The sequence below is a fragment of the Bos grunniens genome, chromosome 22 (genome assembly GCF_055505025.1).
Source record: "Bos grunniens cultivar Pamir isolate PY7600 chromosome 22, Bosgru_T2T1.0, whole genome shotgun sequence".
Taxonomy (NCBI): Eukaryota; Metazoa; Chordata; class Mammalia; order Artiodactyla; family Bovidae; genus Bos; species Bos grunniens.
In genome coordinates, this window is record NC_141186.1 from 47638693 (window position 1) to 47659895 (window position 21203).

General features: G+C 49.1%; 1 protein-coding gene across 27 annotated transcripts in view; it reads right to left on the reverse strand.

The window, feature by feature from the left end:
* The window catches only part of CACNA1D (calcium voltage-gated channel subunit alpha1 D), a 347101-nt gene that overhangs the window by 84245 nt on the left and 241653 nt on the right, over positions 1-21203 (reverse strand). For 20 of the 27 annotated variants that reach the window (XR_015151536.1, XR_015151535.1, XR_015151538.1 and 17 more), the window contains exons 10-15: positions 9922-10009; positions 9585-9644; positions 8589-8615; positions 3712-3872; positions 2550-2775; positions 2212-2419 (exon numbers count right to left, since the gene is read on the reverse strand). Coding sequence is in view for 23 of the 27 variants with exons in the window: in XM_086367467.1 (XP_086223593.1) it covers positions 2212-2419; positions 2550-2775; positions 3712-3872; positions 8589-8615; positions 9585-9644; positions 9922-10009 (770 nt within the window). In the remaining 4 variants the exon portion in view is untranslated. The remainder of the gene's footprint in view (positions 1-2211; positions 2420-2549; positions 2776-3711; positions 3873-8588; positions 8616-9584; positions 9645-9921; positions 10010-21203) is intronic. The other 7 variants (XM_086367471.1, XM_086367475.1, XM_086367469.1 and 4 more) reach the window with 1 other exon arrangement.

Consider the following 21203-nt stretch of genomic DNA (forward strand, 5'->3'; position numbering starts at 1 on the left):
GCATGCAAGGCTACCCACTCAGCCAAGACACAGTTTACTATTCATTCAGCAGCAAGGGACCAGTTCCATGAATTATGGCACACCCACACCACAAAATGGACAGACACGGGGGGCTCAACCCAGTGCTCTGTGACAACCTCGAGGGGGAGGGGGAGGAGGGAGGTTCAGGAGGGAGCGGACATATGTCTACCTGTGGCTGACTCATGCTCATGTATGGCACAAACCATACAGTAATTTGTAAAGCAATTATCCTCCAATAAAAAATAAATGGAGGCAGCATTGAAAAGGAAGAGGCACCTTTTTATGGACCAATAAGACAGGTTCTTAAGGACACTTTAGGTGCTAAAGAAGAAAGATTTAAAAAAGCACGTAGAATGAGCTACCATCTGTGTAAATTCATCTGATCGTAGGTAGACAGATAAATTTATTTACATCTGAGCAAGCACACTGGGAGAATACAGAAAAATCTGCTTAATGGTGGTTGCCTCCCACAAGGGGAAATTGGTGGCTGGGTTGGAGATAGACTTGCTACTTTACATGTTTTTCTAACATTTAAATTCTGTGCCATACACATGTACTACAAAAACCACCAGCCAAATGCAGGTTTCTCTGGAAGCATCAAAAAAACAAAACAAGACAAAATGAATAATTCATCAGTGGCCAAAAATTAAGTTTAATTCAAAAAGCTGAGTTAGGGGACTTCCCTGGTAGTCCTGTGGTTAATAATCCTCCTGCCAACGCAGGGGACACAGGTTCCATCCCTGGTCTGGGAAGATTCCTCATGCAATGCAGCAACTAAGCCCATGCACAACTGCTGAGCCCATGTGCTGCAACTACGGAAGCCTGAAAGCCTAGAGCCTGTGTTCTGCAAAGAGAGAGGACACTGCAGTGAGGAGCCCAAGTGCTGCAATGAAGATGAGCCCCTGCTTGCCCCAACTAGAGAAAATCCAAGCACAGCAACGAAGACCCAGCACAGCCAAAAATAAACAATTCTGAGTTATATTATACTGTATTGCTATATACCAGGCCTGTAGCAGTGATAGCAATTCCATTCAATTCAAAATGTCCAAGTAGGAAAGAACCTTAGAGATCATTCCTTCTAGGCTCCATCTTTCAGAAAACAGTCGCTTTACAAAGTCACAGTGCTGAGCAAGGGAAGAGCCACCGTGGGAGGTCAGGCCTCCCACCAGGCCGCCCCGCCCTGCCTGCAGGACTCGCTGGCATTACATGTGAAAAGCAACAAGGGCAGATGGGTTTTTAAAATTTACCTGCCAGGCTCTGTCCAAGGAAGGCCACAACACACAAGGAGGGGGCTTGGAACACCTCAGGTGAGAGCCAGGTGGGGTGGAAAGGCTGGGCCTCTGAGGGTAGGGCCACCTGTGAAGCCCTAACCCCGTGGCTCCCTTCTCAGCCTGATGCCCGCCAGGGCCGCACCAGCACAGACATCCCTCAGAGTCTGTGTGTCCCCATTCCATCACACGACAGGGGACAACACAGGGACAGCAGTTGTCGCAACTGTTTAGTCACCCTGATTCCTGACTATACACCACAGCATCAGGGCTTTAGAAGTCACACTATGCATAAATCCATTATAACCAGGATTATAAAACTTGCCTGCCATCAAGAATGAGCAAAGTACAAGAAGAGGATTTCAGACCCTATGAAACCCCAGAAACCTCATACAGTCAAACACAAACGTGAGGTTTATTATTTCATAAGACATCCAGTGGAGAAGGCACTGGCACCCCACTCCAGTACTCTTGCCTGGAAAATCCCATGGACGGAGGAGCCTGGTGGGCTGCAGTCCATGGGGTCGCTAAGAGTTGGACACGACTGAGTGACTTCACTTTCACTTTTCACTTTCATGCATTGGAAAAGGAAATGGCAACCCACTCCAGTGTTCTTGCCTGGAGAATCCCAGGGACGGGGGAGCCTGGTGGGCTGCCGTCTACAGAGTCACACAGAGTCAGACACAACTGAAGCGACTTAGCAAGACATCCAGTGATCTCACAAAAACATGAGATCACAGCACATCCCTCTGGACTTTGATGCAAAATAAATGACTTATATGGCACAAAATTAATCAGAGTGTTATTAGAACAGAGGTTGCTGGTACAGTGACGATGGAATCATTTTGCCTTGTTGAGTTGTGGACAGACGAGAAGGTGTCTCCTAAGGCGCCACCCAGGGATAGGAGGGCGGGGCACTCACCTGGAACACTGTGAGAAGGGCTTGCGGGAAATTATCGAAGGTGCTCCGCTTGGTTTGCGTTTCATCAAAATTAAACTTGCCGCCAAACAGCTGCATCCCCAGCAAGGAGAAGATGATGATGAAGAGAAAAAGCAGAAGCAGCAGCGAAGCGATGGACTTCATGGAGTTTAACAAGGATGCCACCAAGTTGCTCAGGGAGGTCCAGTGCCTGCAAGTCAAGATGAGGGGGTAAGCCCAGGGCGCCGTGTGGGGTGGAGCAGATGGTCCCCCCAAGTGGGGTCGGGGCTGACCACCACCCACGGTCAGGAAACCCCTACAGTGAGCACACGTGTCCTCACCTGGTCACTTTGAAAATTCTCAAGAGCCGCACACAGCGGAACACAGAGATGCCCAGGGGAGACATGATTTCCAGTTCCACCAGGATCGTCTCGGTAATTCCGCCGCACACCACGAAGCAATCAAACCGATTGAAAAGAGAGACAAAGTACGCCTGGAGACCCAAGCTGTACATTTTGACCAGCATCTCACAGGTGAACAGAGCCAAGAGGACTTTGTTAGCAATATCTGGAAACACAAGGAGCACGTGTCCATGGGATCTCAGCATGGGAGCATCTCTGACCCCTGGTCCCCCACCTCCCCTCCCACCAGCCGCTGCCAGAAGGGCCCCAAGCTCTCGGCCCACAGTTTTGTTCTTGCCCTCTCTATAGAAATGTGGCAGGAACACCCATGGTCCGCTTGTCTTCCAGGCTCCGGTCTTGCTTCTGCTACCACCCAGACGTGTGCCCCCTAGCGAAGTTCCTTGGTTTCTCTGGGGTTCACTTTCACTGACTGTACAATGGGGAGGGGCAGCTTACCACATAATCTCTGTGGCTTTCGAGGCCTGAAAGCCTACAAGTCTGCATTTAGACCATCGTATTATTTTTATTTGTTTCAGTCACACAAGAAATCTGTCTGGTCTTACTTACTGCCCCCAGATCTAAGAAACAGCTGCCTGTCAAGGTCACTTCAAAAAATGCCACCCAGCAGGCTGGAGAGTTGAGTAGAAACAGATATAACTTGACATCAGGTAGGTCTTCACAATGGCTCAAAACTGTCCAACTCAGAAAGGGGTGAGCTCCCACACCACCCTGCTGGGGCAGTCGAGGTGGGCAAACAGCCACCACTTGCCGAGGAAACTACAGCGGAAAATAAAGCTTCCAGCGGGCACAGGGAGGAGGGATATGAGGTCCCTTCCAGCTGCCAGATTCCTTGATCCCACACAGGGTTCAGACAATGAGCTGCTCTGGAGTCATTAGCTCCAACGTGCATCACACACCACACGACCCGGACCGCACACTCTGGCCAGGTGCGCCTGTGCTTGGCTCTGCCACCCTCCAAGTTCCACTGCTCACTGGAAATGGTCCTGGACAACCACACGTCCATCTGAAAAGACTAGACTGCAGCTGGGCAGCCTCGGGGATCCCCTGTTTGGAGCAAAAAGGGAATGGCTTCTGCTTATACCTTGAATCTGTGTCAACCAGTCAGGCTGGTTGTAGTGCTCGGAGGAAATGGTTAAGGTGTTGAGAAACACCAGGACAATGACCAGCCAGTAAAACGTGACGGACTTCACAGCAGCCCTACACCTTCTGCGACTGAAGCGGTTCCAGCGGCGCCAGCGGCGGCTGTAAGAGAAGCAAACGTTACCCCCTGGATGACAGACACACACAGCACCTGATCAATATCGCTAAGGAATGACTGCACTCTGGAGGTCCCCACCAGGGTCGGGGTGCAGGGAGGAAAGAGGAGAACAAATGACACAGAAATGACCAGACCTCATAAGACAAATAACGGTGGTTTTAAAAGATGACTTTTTAAAAGCACAGTATTGACTTGATCATGCTATCTGTTTCCTTCCTATGGCTGCAGATAACCCCGTAATTTGTCATATGCAGTCCTCAAGCCGGTCAGGAAATCTAGATGTTCAGAGTCACCAGCTTGTACACATCCCCAGTTCACATGCCCACCACGAGGCTCTCGGGTCTGATTGAGCTGTCAGCGCACAGAGACGCCAGCTTATCATCCACATCTCTTGCAGCACCTCGATCATCATGTGGAATTTATCAGGCAGCCAAGGGCTCCAAAACCTGAGTTTTCCTTTTAGGGAACCCTTCAGTCCTTTCGTAAATCTGGGAGGTAGCTCTGGAGCCAGAGAGAGTCATCAATGCTGAGTAGGACATGAGTCGTACTCCTGAGTCATCAGGTGCCCTTTCTAACTAGCAATGCTCAAAATATACCTTTAGGAAGAGAGCTAATATTGAATCATGTTTCCATACAAATAAAATGAACTAAGCCAAACAGACAAGCAGCATGTTCTCTACCAACTCCCAGTTGCAGTATGTAATTAGAGTATTCTCGGCCTCAGCCCGTCTCCCTACGGGAAACATTCCCTGCCACGGGACGGTTTGGTGAAGGGGGTCTCAGAGAACGGCTGACCGAGTGGCAGTGTCAGCCCGGTCCGGGCTGTGCTCACAGACTGGGGTGGTGGGCGCTTCCTGTAGCACTTAAGTCAGGAGAATCTGCAGGCTGTGTCAAGGCTGCAGCCCTGGCTGACTCAGCTGCACTGCTCTGCTAAGAACACTGTAACCCAGGGACCAATGAAAGACTTGCGCCAGCTCTTTGGCAAGACCTGGAACAAGCGAGGTGCATTGTATTCCTGCTCTTGCTATGTGGGTTTCCGATGGTAACAGCAGCTGGAAACATGATAACAAGAGTAGAAAAATTCCACTGAGGACACTCAAAACTGTTCCCACAAGACTGGGTTTCTCCCATGATGCATAATGCAATACACACAAGCAAGGTGGCCTGAACGACATCCAGCCCAAGGGCACGCAGCCTTGTCCCTGCAGTCCCTATTCATGCTGCAGGGACAAGTGACAGATGTCTCCCAAGTCCGGGGGAGGCGCGGTCTGTGACCCCACCCTGTAACAGTATGAGGGCTGTGGCAGGCAATCACCCACACCAAGTGCTACGCCCAGGGTACTGCGTACAGGAGGAAGGAGAAGGGGGCCACAAGAGAGCTGAAGGGTCAGGGAAGGCCTCCTCAGAAAGCTGAGGTTTGGGCTGGCTCTCCCTCTCGAAAGCTGAATAAGGATTAGCCAAGGGTGGACAGGGAGAGAGCAGGGCACTCCACTTAGCTCCCGCCAAAGAGACTGGGTGGGAAGAACTGGAGTGTGTGGTCCATTTGACAGCTGGAGAGCAGTCCAGAATAACAAAGTGCGAAGTCTGGGAGGAGTGTCTAAATACCCCAGAGGTCAGAGGGTGATCTGGGGGCCAAATTATGAAGAAATTTAAATGTCCTCTGGCAACAGGAAATTCATGAAAGTGCTTTTCATTATGAAAACGCTGTTAATTTTTTTTTTTTGGCCTCGCCACACATGCTGTGGAGTCTTAGTTCCCCAACCAGCGATCGAATCCATACCTCCCTCATTGGGAGTACACAGTCCGAGCTACTAGACTACCAGGAAAAGTCCCCTTAATTTTTTTAAAGACAGGTTTATTAAGATATAACTTACATATGGCAAAACTGACTTCTTTTTCTTCTAAAGTTTGTAATCACAACCACAATCAAGACGTAGAATATTTCTAGCACTCAAAAAAAAATCCTTAATGGCACTTTATAGTTAATCCACTGCTCACCCTAGCCCCTGAAAGCTACTGATTTGTTCTCTTTCTCTATTATTTTGCTTCATTCAGAATCCTATCAACCGAATCATACAATATATAGCTTTTTGAGACTGGCCTCCCTCATTTAGAAAAAGTTCATTTGTGATCCATTTGTCTCATTGATCTCTCAGTAGTTTTCTCCCTTCTTGTTGCTGAGTTTCAGTCCATCATATGGATGAACTATAATTTGTCTACCTTACCATCTGATGGGCATCTGAGTTATTTGCAGCTTTCGGCAATTATAAACATATAAATGTTGTATTTATCAATTATACATATATAATGTTTATGAATAAACATTCATGCAAAATTTTTTGTGTAGGCATCTTTCTTCATTTTTCCTATATAAATACCTTAGAGGTGAAGTGCTGGGCCATATGGTAAATACGCTGGACTTTGTAAGACACTGACAACTTGCTTTTAAAATGGCTGTGTCACCTGACCTGTAGCAGTATATAAGAATTTCCACTGATGTGCATCCTTGTCAAAATGCCAGCTTTCAACATTTGATTCATTCTATAGGTGCATCATGGTATCTCAGCTGTGATTTTAATTTGCATTTCCTAATGACCAGTGGTCATTTCATGTGTTTATTTGCCATCTACATGGAGTGTAGTCTGCCAGGCTCCTCTGTCCATGGAATTCTCCAGGTAAGAATCCAGGAGTGGATTGCCATTCCCTTCTCCAGGGAATCTTCCCAACCTGGGGATCGAACTCAGGTTGCCTGAATTGCAGGCAGACTCTTTACCATCTAAGCCACGAGGGAAGCCCCCTCTATGACTACATGCCTACTAAAAATCTAGTGTCCATTTTTATTGGGTTGTTTTATTATTACTGATACTATTCTTATGTATACTTGATACTAGTCCTTTCTAAATTCTGTTTTGCAATAATTTTTTCCTCCAGTCTGCAAATGATCTTTTTCTTTCAAGATGTAGTAGTTTTAATTTTGATGAAGTCCAATTCATCAGTTTTTCCTGTTATGACCAGTGCTTTGGGCGTTGTACCCAAGAAACTTTTGCCTAACCCAAGGTCACTAAAATCTTCTATGTTTTCTTCTAGGATTTTTTTTTCAAGATATTTTATTGATAGTTATGCTTTAAATTTCCATTATTTCTTCCCTTTAATATTTCTTATTGATACCATTCATTATTACTCCCTACTTAAAGTGACGTTAATACTCTAAAGCAAATATTAAAATTCAAAAAGAGTACAAAGGGCAAAATAGAAATAAACCATCAAAACAACAGAAAACAGAAAGCATGTTACTTCTTACTACACAAAGAGAATGCAATATATATGCACATACACATACATATGTATAATGCTCTGCAGAAATCTCAAAGAGTTTATCAACTGGCTTTTTTACATATTGGGTTTAGAATATCAATAAATATTCTTTCACAACCCAGATATTAATGGCTGAGTATGGTCCAATAGCAATACTTTTTTTTTAAATTTTATTTTATTTTTAAACTTTACAATATTGTGTTAGTTTTGCCAAATATCAAAATGAATCCGCCACAGGTATACATGTGTTCCGCATCCTGAACCCTCCTCCCTCCTCCCTCCCCATACCCTCCCTCTGGGTCGTCCCAGTGCACCAGCCCCAAGCATCCAGTATTGTGCATCGAACCTGGACTGGTGACTCGTTTCATACATGATATTATACATGTTTCAATGCCATTCTCCCAAATCTCCCCACCCTCTCCCCCTGCAACAGAGTCCATAAGACTGATCTATACATCAGTGTCTCTTTTGCTGTCTCGTACACAGGGTTATTGTTACCATGTTTCTAAATTCCATATATATGCATTAGTATACTGTATTGGTGTTTTTCTTTCTGGCTTACTTCACTCTGTATAATAGGTTCCAGTTTGATCCATCTCATTAGAACTGATTCAAATGTATTCTTTTTAATGGCTGAGTAATACTCCATTGTGTATATGTACCACAGCTTTCTTATCCATTCATCTGCTGATGGGCATCTAGGTTGCTTCCATGTCCTGGCTATTATAAACAGTGCTGCTAGGATTTTTACAGTTTTACAAAAAGAATTCCATGGACAGAGGAGCTTGGTGGGCTAGAGTCCGTGGGATGGCAGAAAGATGGACCGACTGAGCAACCAACACTTCACCTTCAGTTCTATTCCACTTTAAGTGAATTTTTGTCCACAGTGGTAAAACACTGTTTCTAACTGAAAAATAATACTTATATGGGAAAGTAACAAATCACTGGTATACAGTTCAATGAGTTTTTACCAACTGATTATGTAACCTGCACTCAGAGCAAGTAAAACCATTACGAGGAACTCAGAAGACCTCTTGAACTTCCTTCAATGGAAAAAGTTTACAGCAGAAAAGTGACAGGAAGTATCTCTCTTAGAGGAAATGACTCTGGGAGGGTATACAAAAAGGGTTGATTAGTAGGCAAAACATTATTCATGGTTGCATCTTACCGATCTGTTTTTTTTTGGGGGGAGTGGTTCTTTGGCACCTACTACAGTTCTACAAGGCAGGTACTAACTGTTTACTGGGCAGGCTGATCTTCTACATGAATGTTAGAGCCCACAGTATAAGAAAATCAGGTCTAGAGCAATTCTACATAAAGTTCAGAAGGTAGAACATAAAAAGCCCACACAAGTTTAAGAAAAATTAGGGAAAGAAGATACTGACCTGAGCTTGGACTTTGAGATGGCTTGACTGAAAGAAAAACAGAAAGAATATGATTCCTGTTAGGAAGGCTCCAGGATATGTTCCCCTCCACCTTTCAGCAGAGATACCATAAAAGCCATGCATGGGAGCCTGGTTCCAGCACCGCTGGCTCCTGAAGTGAGCCAGCTGGGGTGAGCATGGAGCAGGGGGCCAGGCAAGAGAAGATTCTCAGCTGCCTGAGCAGCCCTGGCACAGGTGGAGATGACAAGGGTTCTTCTCCCCCCACCCCCAAACTGCTCACACTGCAGCCAGCGGGGCTGCTCCTGCCCACAGCTCAGCCACGCATCTCCACAACAGCACGTGCTGCTGCTACAGTGAGAAGAGCCCTGGGCTTGGAGCTCAGGCTCTGCTCTTCACTCTACGAGAGCTCAGGCAAGCAGCACAGCTTTTTCAGCCTCAGTGTGCTCATCTGTAAAATGGCAAGACAAACCCATTCCCTACCTACTTCATGCTATTGTAGGAGGGCACAGCAAGGAGGAGGAGGAAAATTTACTTCATAAACTGTTGAGTTTCCTGCTCCTAACATCATTTTTATGCATCTCCACCAAGGAGATCAGATTCTCTTAAAAATGACACCTGTACTCGACAGGCATAAGACCTAAAGGACACCAGCAGAAAGCAAATAAAAGAGAATTGCGTGGGGCTCCCCCAAAGCAGGCGGTGCTTGGTGCACTGCACGCAGCTGGAGTGCCTGCTCCTGCAGCCCAGTGCATCCAGAAAAAAAGCCAATGTGTGCTCATGTGAAGGCATCCTCCAAGGTTAGGAGAGGGGGTGCAGGGCTCCAAACAAAGTGTATGAGCCGAGAAGGGCAGGGTCTCATTATCCAGCCACTATGCACAAGGTTGGGAGAGCCCGTAAATGAAGGAAACTTAAATAGGGAGCACATTCTGTGAGCAATTCTGCCATACAAGCCCTTCAAAGCACTGACGCCAGCACCAGGCTCAGAGAAGCCTTTACCCCCAGCGCCGACACCCAGAGGGCCCGGCCTTGGCAGCGCCTCTTCTTCTCCACCAGCACCTAGTGGACACAGGGGAATTGCCAGGTTACCTGGCTCAGCCCAGGCAGGTTCCATCTCAGCAGGACGGACCGCTTTGGAGGACGAGGCAGGTGATATGCTGGGGGTCTGGGGGGCCAGGGCTAGGAGGGGGACCAAGGGGCCCAGGGTGAGCCCGCCCACCCCTCTTGCATCTGAGGCCATGGCTCCAGGCTCCACCGAAACCTGGGCAACTCACTCATATCTGCTTCTCTAAGAAGCCAGGAGGAGCCCAGAGGACAGCGCCTCAGCCCCACTCACCAGAGACTCCCACAGCAGCCTCGGTTCTCGCCTTCCCCGCTCACGTTCTCTGTGTTCACAGACTCCGTCTCACTGGTGGGCATGCTGGCTGCGGGGAGAAGAAACGCTTTAGATTGTGCCGTGGCTTCAGGAATTGGTGACGGCCAGGGAAGCCTGGCGTGCTGCCATCCACAGGGTCACAAAGAGTCAGACACAACTGAGTGACCGAACTGAACTGACTGACTGGATGCCCTGCGCACTCAAGGATGGGACAAACGCAATCTCTGCCTCCAGGATGAGCCTCTGGGAAGCTGGGAGGAGGGTGAAGAACATGATGAAGGGTCCCCAGGGACCTGACTGGCAAAAGGAGGTGCTGAGAAGCCCGGTGTCTCACAGAGGAGCCTTCACTTTCATGATCTGCCAAGGAAACCCAGAAAGTATCCCAACAGGAAGAGAAACCCACTATCCAACTTCCCAAGGAAAGAAGCCTGGGGACCAAAGTGAGCCCTGTAGCTGTCAGTGCCAGGGTACTCCTCTGATTTCCAGGTTTGCCCTGAGAGGCCGTCACAGCGTCTCAGTTACAGCTACATCTTTTCTAGTGCCCGCAAGAAGTACTCTAGAACATCTGTGAACAAATCTAAGATTTCATAAACAAATTCTTACTTTAAATATACTGAAGGAGAGGAGATATTATCAAGGGAGGAGCATATGAAGGTACCAAGCAAAGAATCTCTTTAAAAACGGAAGTATTCAACTCATTTTCCGTTAATCCTACCTGATGTTCTTCTGCCCAGCTTGTGAAGCCAAGATGCTGAAGGACGTCAGTTAGATTAACAAAAAAGACTGTTGACCAAAGATGCCTGCACTAGAGCTCAGAACATGGTCCTATGGGGAAAGAAGGTTTTCTCCCAACCAGCGACCAGAGGGCAAAGCTGTCTGTGGTCCTAGTGCACTGGCGTCTCTGGGCACTTCTTCCTTCCCCACAGCACAGCATCAAGCAGAAGCAGAGGAAAAGTTGAAACATACCCACTCAGGTCAGGAGGCCCAGGGACCCATTCAAGAGTCACCATCTGGCACATGGGTATTTTCTTCTCCTCCGCTTGATTCAACCCTAGAAACGTCTCCAACATGTGCTGGGGAGCAGGCGGCAGAGGAGGTGCAGGACACAATGAGGGACCCGGCCCTGCGCCTGTCCTGGACGACCCAGGGGAGAGGCAGCACCCAGTGCACTTCGGTCCACCAAGATTAGAGCTGCCTCAGGGGTTTGGGCAAGTGCTGTAAGGAATGACTAACTCTGCTCTGGGGTTAGGAGCCGTCATCAAAAGCCGAATAATGGGAGAATCACCCCCACACGTGCATGTCTTTGCCCTGATGCATAATTGCGAACTGCAGCGACCTGGTTTTGGAGACCTGATGGCGTCAACAGGGAGGCCTTTCCCCTGCAAGCCCTAACCATATGGCTCCTCCTCTGAAGGATGCCTGAGTTTCAGCTGTAAAACCTGACAGAGGTACCTGGAGCGCCATGGGGAGCAGTCTGAGCCCAGCCCAGACTGGCCTCAGGGCAGCGCAAAGGAGCAGGACGAGAGAGCTCTGTCGGTGCGGCTGCACAGCTGTGGACCCTGCTCGGGGGACAGACAGGGTGTGAATGACAAGGATGGACGTGGACCCCAGAGAACTGAGAAACACCTTTTCTGAGGCACCAAAGACGACCCCTTCCCTCCTGTGAGCACCCAGAGGACTGAACTTGCCAGGGTGAGGGGGTGAAATAGCCATCTCCAGGCACACTGAGGCAAAGGCTTCAAATGGGAAGGCAAAATGAGCAGAATTACAGATGATACAATACAACCAGTACTCTCACAGAATAACCCTTTTCTTCCTTAGTCAAGTCAAAAGAAACCAACTACAAATTTGATTCACTTTTTCACAACTCCATGCAAAAACACAGACACAGAACCAAACAAACCGTAAAGAAAAACATCACAATCCAATCACAGAAACCTTAAACAAAAAGCTCCATCAAGAGACAGAAACACACATACACAGGAGGCTGCTCATACAATTTGCTTCTCCACGACTATTCCATGCCTGACTTCAGCAGAAAGACTAAAAAGTCATAAGAGTCAGCCAAGTTCACTGTTACAGGTTACTCCCACAGGGTCACCCTCTTCTTCAGGAGCAGGACAAGGAAAATCATGGTGGGAGACCCTTACAGATATGGCCAGGAGTCATCTCTGCAGAACGTTTTTCTTGGTGGTTACTGCCACCATGGACAGAAGCTGAAAGCAGCAGGGTGGGGGTGCCACTGGGTGGACCAGGGTTCTCAGGCCTCAGCAGGGTCCTGGCTCTGCCCTGGGCAGTCCCACCTCTCTCCAGGCTTCTCCAGGTCCTGTCTGAAAAGTGGGAACACTATCCCTAGGCTCTGGAGGGTCACTTTCCTCTACAGCAGTGTAATACTTCATGGTTCTAATATTAATCATGTTGTAAACTCAGCCACTATGTCCAAGAAGAACAAACTTCTTTTCATGGGCAAAACTCTGTGGCTTTTTACTCTCTGGGGCCATGTCCCGTGATGATATCAATAGAATTACTGCATGTAAGCTCTGGGAGTTGGTGATGGAGAGGAAAGCCTGATGTGCTGCAGTCCATGGGGGTCGCAAAGAGTCAGACACGACTGAGTGACTGAACTGAACTGACTGAAATTCAGTCACTATTTCCAAGAAGAGCAAACTTCTTTTCATGGGTAAAACTCTGTGGCTTTTTACTCTCTGGGGCTATGTCCCATGATGATATCAATAGAGTTGCTGCGTTTCACTCTTAAAGCTTGTTTTTCAAAAGATCTGATCCAAACAGATAACTCACAGCTTGCCCGTGGGAAAGGTGGGGGGACACTACTTTGCATTTCTGGTTCCATGTCAACTAGGGAATGAAATGTACAAGCGCTCCCTAGACTGAGGTTGGGGCTGCAGAGACAAGAAGTCAAACTGAACTCCCCAAGCAGAAACTGAGGCTAACTGTGGGGCATGGTGTCAGGACTGCACTGACGGAGAGAATCCTCCTGCTTGCCAAGCGGGCTCCACCCTTCAAGTAGGATGGGGCAGTGGTTGAGAGCAGGCCTCTCAGGTTGGCCAGGTCTAACCTTACCCCCACATTTGTGACCGAACTTCTCCAAGGCTTCATTTTCTCATCTGTTGAAATGGGACGTACTTTAACTTCACTGGGCTGTGAGCAGAACTATAAGGGAGGGGGTGCAGAGTGATCCACAGTGTCAGGCCATCAGTGAGGCTCCTACATGACGAATCCATCAGCTCAAAAAGCTTTCCTGGAGCTCCCTGGAAGCAAGGGGACTCTCTCTGGATGGTCCAAGCCCAGGGTCACTTCAGCCCACCCACTTCTACAGCCACACAAAGGATTCTCGTGTGAACACCTTCCACACTTCTGACCCAGCCTTGGCCTGCACTCCCAGTTTGTATCACATTCTCTGCCTTAAGTGGAATTATTTTACCTTAGCCTGTTGTATTGAGAGCAACTTTTCTGTCACCTCTATTTGACACCTGCAGAGCCACAGAACCCTAATAAATCTGCTCTGGAATCATGCCCCCGGGGGCTCAAGAGGAAGAGAGGAAGGGGCGGGTGGAGGAAGACAGCAGTGACTCCACCAGAACGTGGTGACCTCATTTGGTCCCAGAAATAGATGTGGATCCAGTCCCTCCACCCGAGCCTCAGAGCCACACTCTGGCCGGGGCCCCGGCAACCTTCCCATCCCGCCTCTCCCTCCCTGCCACAGGAGTGTTCCTTTTTCAGAAGCATACGAGACACCGGGCCCAGTGGGCATAACCAAGGAGCTTGTTTGTACATTAAAACATTTCACCCTTCACTTGCACCAGACATTTTTTTTTTAACATTCCTAAATTGATATGCACTTCACTTCACTCAGCCCCAATAGGATCTCATCTATGTTTTAAAAAAATCAAGACAGGAGAATCAGAGACTGTTAGAACTGGAAGGGGCTTCTGAGAGGACATGAACAAATACTGTGATTTCACAGATGAGAGAACCGACCCGCTTGCCTTGGGACACACAGCTCAGATGTGAGAGGAGAAAGCTCTCCTGAGCCACCCTCACCGTGCAACAACCCTGTGGCTTTGGTACATCCTTAAATACACTGGTGTATGATTCAGTATCAGTACATGTTGGTATGTGCACTGGTATACACTTAAAACTCCACAAATCAAAATGCTCCAAAAACCAAGTAAGCCTGTTACCTGCCAGCCATGCTGTGCTGTCCTAATGGCCCTCATTAACCCCTGGAAACCTGGTGTAGAGCCAGACCACTTCCAGGAGATCAGCCCAGCAAACGGGGAGGGGGGGTTATACAAAAATACAGGTGTGCCAGGGACTACTAGGACTTCATAAAAGCCCAAACAGAAAGACTCATAAAAGCCCAAGGAAGTAAACCCATGGATGACTTTATCAGAACACGTGGCATTCTCCCTAACCAGTTGCCTCAGCATCAGGACTGCCCCATTCGGGGTGATCGCTCTGTCCCTGTGAGCATTCAGCATTCACTGCTGACAAGTGATTAGGTCTAATTAGGGCTACAGCAGAGAGACCCCTTCAGACAGAATCCGGACCCTCCTGTAGAAGGAAAAAGGGCCATCTGCATGCAGAGAGGCTATCAGTCCTTTTTCCCTACACATTTCAGGAAATTTTAGAGCTTTGTTGAAGAAGTTTTCATTTTTTAAATATAAATTTGAAAGCAATTCTCAATGACTCCAGCTGAAACCAGGCATTGGGACAAGCCTGTGGCCTATGCAGTAATGCTGACTGGCCCTGCATCTGCCAGGCACTGGGATCTCTAGGGAGAGCCCCAGGACAGACCCTTGGGCTTCCAGCGTGTGTTCGCTGAAAAGGGGCCTCCAGTGGTAGGTCGGCGAGGGGATGGTGCCAGCCAGCAGCCCAGGACACCCTGGACTGTAAGTGAGAGTTGCCAGGGCCTCCCGGGCAGCCTGGCTCGGCCCCTGCTCTCCGTGGATAGCAGGTCACACTATTTCTCTTTAGGATCTAATTGTAGGGCCCAGATGTCATCATGGGTGATGCCACATGAAATAAACCAGGAAACAGCTGTTTTTCAGGCCAGCTCAACAGTATCTTCACCACCATGTAAACATTCCTCTATCTACCGTCTCTCTGAAGAACAACGCACATCTCAACCGTATCCGCCTGGCCTGTGGATTCAGAGGGAAATCAATACACAAGTGCACACGTGCACCCGGGCATGGATGTGCGTGCCCAGGAGTCAGAGTGAGTCTGTGTGCAGATCCAGACAGGCAGCCCCCAAACTCTGGCCCCTCCCCCCACTCCTTCCAGACCAGCTTCCTGCCTCCAGGACAGAGGTCAGAGAGGCTTGGTCTCTTGTCATTGCCGGGACAAGCCCCCTTTCTTCCCAGGGCTTAGTTACTGCACCTGCAGCTATTGGTCAGTTTCATCTCTAAGACCCATTTACCTCTGACCTGACAGGACTGCTGTGAAGAGGAAACACCCACAGGTTGTCTGGTTTTACTCTCAGCACCAAGGGGGTTTTCCTCACATGTCCCGCCTCCAGCTCGGCAAACAGAGCAGGAGGTGAGCAGTACTGTGAAGTCACAGCCCACCCTTCAGGAGGGTGGCCAGGAGGCCAGTAGTAGGCCTGTAACAACTGGTTCCAAGTCACCTCCAGGCAGAGCACCCTGGGGAGTACAGCAGCTCCAGGAGGGAGCAGCCCCCGGGACACCCTGGCGACCCTTGCCAAGTGAGCCCGGAGCTCGACAGGCCCCTCCTGGACAGGTCACACTGACAGCCTCGCTCACAGATGTCCAGGGCCTCTAGGAACCTGGTTCCCCTGTTCTCCACAGGACGCACTTTCTTGCACACTCAGGGGTCTCTTTGAGCGTTTCCCTCTGTGCCCCAGCAGCCTAAAGCATCTCATTCTTTCCTTTCAGAGGCAGGGGTGGGGACGGTCAGGTTAGATAACTGAGCAGTGGCAGGATCATAGCTGCCTTCCTTGGGGACAGGGGCTCCGCAGCCAAGATCTTGTGTTTTTATCTCATTTTCATGACAAGCACGAGCAGCGCCATGACGTCCCCTGGAGGAATTTGCCTGTGCTTGCTAGGGGTGACACGTTCAGCCGTCACAGGCTAACAGACTCTCGTTGCTGTAAAGAAGCCAGGCTCGTGCTGGAGAATGTGGGTCAAGGCCAGACCAAGGTTTCTCTGTCTAAAGCAAGAATCATGCCATGCCAGCAAATATTTCTGTATGACCAGCAACAGTGGGAGCACAGCATCCCCACGAGGGCTCCCACCCCAGCAGCATCACCAGTAATGTCAGGGGCCTTCTTCTGGGTCTCTAAGTATTTCATTAAATTAAAAAAAACTCCACCCCCAACAAAATACAGCAAGTTTTCTGAAAAGTTACACTGCTTCCTAATCCTGCGGATCTCAAGGCTTATCTGAAATTCTCAAGAATCCTTGAAAAGTCTCAAGGCCCAAGCACCAGCCAAGGAGGGGGGTCTCTCCTCCCCTGGGATAGGAACCACTCATTTGCTCACGTAACTTCTCAGACTTGGAAGCCTAAGTCAGTCTTTGCAAACTCTTTTCTCACACCATCACAGTATTTCCTGCTTAGCGGAAGCCGATTTTTCCTGCAGAGGCCTTAGGAGTTCCCCATGCCCAGCCTCTTCTTCATGAACCCATTCCCAGTATCGCAGTGGCACGAGTCAGCTGTCTCCGCCCCAGATTCAGGCCCACTCTCAGACAAGTTCCTTCTCTCGGAGCCACCACGTCTTCTCAGTGTGACAAAGGGCTCATGTCTGTACCCACTCTCCCTTTCCACTTTGGGACCTTCTGAGGAGAGTAGGACTCGAATATATCCTTCATTCAGACCACCCAAGACTTGCTCAAGTCCAATTCCCATCACCTCTGTGCTCGGCATTCCCACGAGCGAGCAAACAGGGCACCGTGAACTCTCTGCTCTCCTGGCAGCTGGCATTGTGCCCCCAATTCTCAATCTTCTCATTGAGGCTCCTCCAAGGTTGTGTGGCCAGGGCTGACCTTGGTGGCAGCAACCACGTGTGCACAGGAAAAGCACAGGGATGGCTCGAGCAGGCAGGACACCAGCTGTCTGCATAACTGCCCTGCATGGGGATGGTCCTGATACCAAGCCCAGGGATTCTGATGACAGGCTGTGTTAAGCATTATTTTAGAGCACAGACTGAAACTGTTTCCCACATAAGCCCTTTCCCCATTCCCATTTGTAAAGGCAAGTGCCCCCAAATCATGGCATCCTCTAGAAGTCTATTTTTAACTTCATTCTTGAAACTAGCACTTCTAGCTTTAGCCTGGTCCTGGGCAAACCAGCCAGGGACTGCACGACGCAGAGGCCAACTGAAACATGTAACCTGGAAAAGAAAAATCAATCAAACAACATCACTGGAATTTCCAAACAGTTTAGATTAAAAAGCATCATTTGGAGGGAAGTGTTTAAAAAGTCTGTCTTCCAGTCTAAGAATATTCATGCAGAATTAAATAAATCTTCTGAGTTGGTTCAGCTGCTTCTTTAAAAGGTACAGTTCAAACAAAGAGGAAACTGCAATGCTGTCTTGGCTAAGACACATATTGCGGGAAAAGACAAGAGGAAAGCAGCACGAACAAGTTTCAAGGAAATCAAATGAAAATACAGGCATCTCACAAACACACCACACAGCACATGCACCTCACACCATGCCATGTGGAAGGAACAGGCGTCAGAGGTCTTGGGAGAAGAGTCTCCCGAAGAGGAAGTTCCAGCTCAGCAGTTTACCGTGATCTTTAGCCCTGCGTTGGCGAAAGCAGCAAAATCTCCTTTTCTTCTTATCCTCTTTTAGCAAGTCGGCCACTGTGACCCCTTCAGTGGAACACAGGCAATTTCATTATGCTTCAGTAGAGGGCAGCAACAGCAACGCCAGCAGGCGTGAGGAAGCTGAAGGCGGCCCCATCTGCCGGCTCTGACAGGCGAACCCCAAATCTGCCCTCCTCCCACGGAGAAATCTACAGTTCAGGACCTGACAGGCAGTGAACGTGCGCCTTCTGCGGCTAGTATACTGTAACGCCCGTCTTCAAACACCCGTCCTACGCAGACACAGAGAACACAGTTGTGGACACAGTGTGGGAGGGAGAGAGTGGGACAAATGGAGAGAGGGGAACGGAAACCTACCATTACCATATGTAAAACAGCCAGTCAGTGGGGATTTGCTGTGACACTGGGGGCTCAACCCAGTGCTCGGTGACTACCTAGAGGGTGGGAGACAGGATGGAGGTTCAAGAGAGAGGGGACATATGTATACCTGTGGTTGATTCATGTTGATATATGGCAGAAACCAGCACAATATTGTAAAGCAAATAGTTTGCAAAAAAAACCCCAAAACTACCTGTCCTAAATACACAACCAACTAACCCACTCTGGACAAATGTTCCCAAGGTTCGGCTTCCCCTCTAGGAAGGGCATCAGGGAGAGGGCACATCAGCAGGAGTCCTAGGTGCTGACTGGCTCTGCGAGTCCAGCCAGCATCACCCTATGCAGCAGGACATGGGGTTAAAGTAGTGGGCTCTGGAGCTAAACAGACCAGGTCTAATCCCAGCCCTCCCACAGACTGGCTGAATGACTGTGGATGTGTTACCTAACAGTGTTAAACCTCAGTTTCTTCACTCGTAAGATGTTAATAACAGTCGAACCTACACTTAGAGAGTCGCTCTAAGAGGTGAACACTACATACAGTGAAATATAATGATACAAACACTGGCGAGGCACACTCAACCATGAAAACTCCCTTGTCTGGGTCTCAAGACAACGATTCCAGGGTCTCCAGCCCCAGACAGCTCTGTGACACAAGGGCTGCTCCAGGCTGGCGAATCTCTGCAGTAGAGGCCACATGCCCCAGGACAGCGCAAGGGCAGCAGAAGGAATGGTGAATGGACACAGGGCAAGCTTTCACGCACGGCTGGTGGCAGTGGGAAGTGGTGTCACTTGGCATAACGCTCACATTTCTGAAACGGGCCTCCTCTGGGACCCAGAAAAGCCATTCATGGTCATCGCTCCCACAGGACCCTGGGCACCAGTGGCCACACAGGTAAGGCATTTGGGGGTTAGAGGCAATGAATGTGCAGGCTACAGCAAAGCCTCGGTTCAAATCCCGGCTCTGCAGCAGTCATGCGGCCCCGAGAGGCTGCTTCGTCTCTCTGTGCTTCATTTTCCTCTTCTGACAAGGTCTCACCGCACAGTGGTGTTAGGAGTAACAGACTCGTGTGCCCATAGCCCTGAGAAGAATGTCTGGCACAAAGGAAGCACCTGGTTAATGTGAGCAATGACCCGGTGCTCTTTCATTCAACAGTCAACCACTGGGAGCTCGGACCTGAGACAAAGACCCTGCCAGGTGCCAGCCACCCCGTGCAGAGCCCTGCTTCTGCCTCCATGGAGCTCCCAGTTCTGCGGCAGAGGAAGACAGCGACCACGTGAACAAGCATAAAACCACAACTCTGGTGGCTGCTGTAGAGCCCATATGCGCTGTGGACCATACCGTCCACTGTGGCAGCTTTAAAGCGGCCATTTATTGAAAATAGCCAAAATGTTGTTTCAAAACACGGAAGGATATCCACAGAACATGGTTCAGTGAAAAAAGACAAGTGGCAGGGCCATCTGTGCTGGGCGATCTAGTGGTGGGGACCAGGGAGGGTGTTGTCTGTGCAAAGGTAGGTTCTCACGTGCCCAACTGAGGCCAGAAAGAGCAGGCTCCCAACTGCCAAACCTGCTTCTCTCTAAGGAGAGGATGAACGAATGATCATGCTCCATACACCTCGGTATTACATGACTTCCTTACAGTGGGCAAATAGCACTTATGTAATCAAGGTATATTAAATACAAACACTGCCCTGAGTCAGAGCTTCACAAACCTGGCTGCCTCATCACAGTGGCGCAACCATCACGAAGTCCGTCTCCCACCGTCTCCCACCGGCTCCCAAGAAGCCAGCCCCCGGTGAATGATGGCTCCCAGGACCACCCGGGGCTGGAGGCGGGGGTCTCCCATAACCTCAGCACTGGGCTCCCTGCAGAGAGGGCAGTTGCCCTGGATGTGTGTTTACCCTATGCAGCTCTAACTGCTGCTGTTTGCTTGACAGCTTTTAATTGAATGTTTTCCACTTTGAACTTGCACCCTGAGGTGGTTTAAGCGTGATGAAAGCAGTTTTGTAAATCAACATTTGAAGACACAACCTTTTTCAACAGGACCAACAAATGTCCATGCCTTGTGCTCGCACACAGCTTTGCCATCTCTGGTTTTCTGCCCACCCCAGAAATCAAACATGGCTGTAAAAGGCATCAAAGTGACACATACAGGCGGGAACTGACAGCTGTGACAACCTTGTGTGCCGAGGGGACAGCATCCCAGTGGGAGGCAGGCAGGGACAATGCTCACAAGCCTCCAGGACTGACCTGATGAAGAAAAGACAGGGTTCCCCCCTGCATTCAGGGTGTCCTGGAGTGTCAGGGTGTCCTCCCCTCCCTTCTTCGGGGCATCCTACATCCCCACTGACAGGGATTACTGATCATCCATAGTCCCCTCAGGAAAATGCCTTGCCTTTCTGGCCAGAGTTTTAGAATGAGCTTCCTTTAAAAGGATTTCATTATTTTTAATGCTTTTTTTTTTTTTTTTAAGGACTAATCACTGACAATGAGAAGAGTTTAAAATAGAACGTGAGGCTTTCAGATCTTAATGGCCCCAGCAAAACTCCATTGTTCACTCAGAAGCAGCTGCATACGTCTAAAAAATCACTTTGAGATTTGGCAGAGTTTCTTAAGGAACTTGAAGCTCAGCAAAAAGTTAAATAAATTATCCTTGAAAATATCCCATATGCTCAGGAACTAACTTCCAAGGGAATCTTGTCCATTCAATTAATTGTGTAACACTAGCTTTCTAACAGCAAATGTAGGGAACAGGCATCATAAATAATCTGTGGACACACAAAGCCAGAGCTACCTGTCACTGTGGCACCAGACAGCCCTAAAGGTAGGGACCCCACTGCCTCTCCTCTGTCTCCTTCCAAGTGTGACACTTGGTATGGTGGCATTCAGGAGCCCCCACCCTGGTTTCACACTGAAACCTCCAGGGAGCCACATCTGGGTCCCGTCCCCAGTGAATCGGCATGGGGGTGAGGCATGGCACCAGGATGCAACCCCAGTCCCCAGGTGACGGTCACGCACAGCCAGAGTTGGGCACCACATGTACAGACAGTGACATG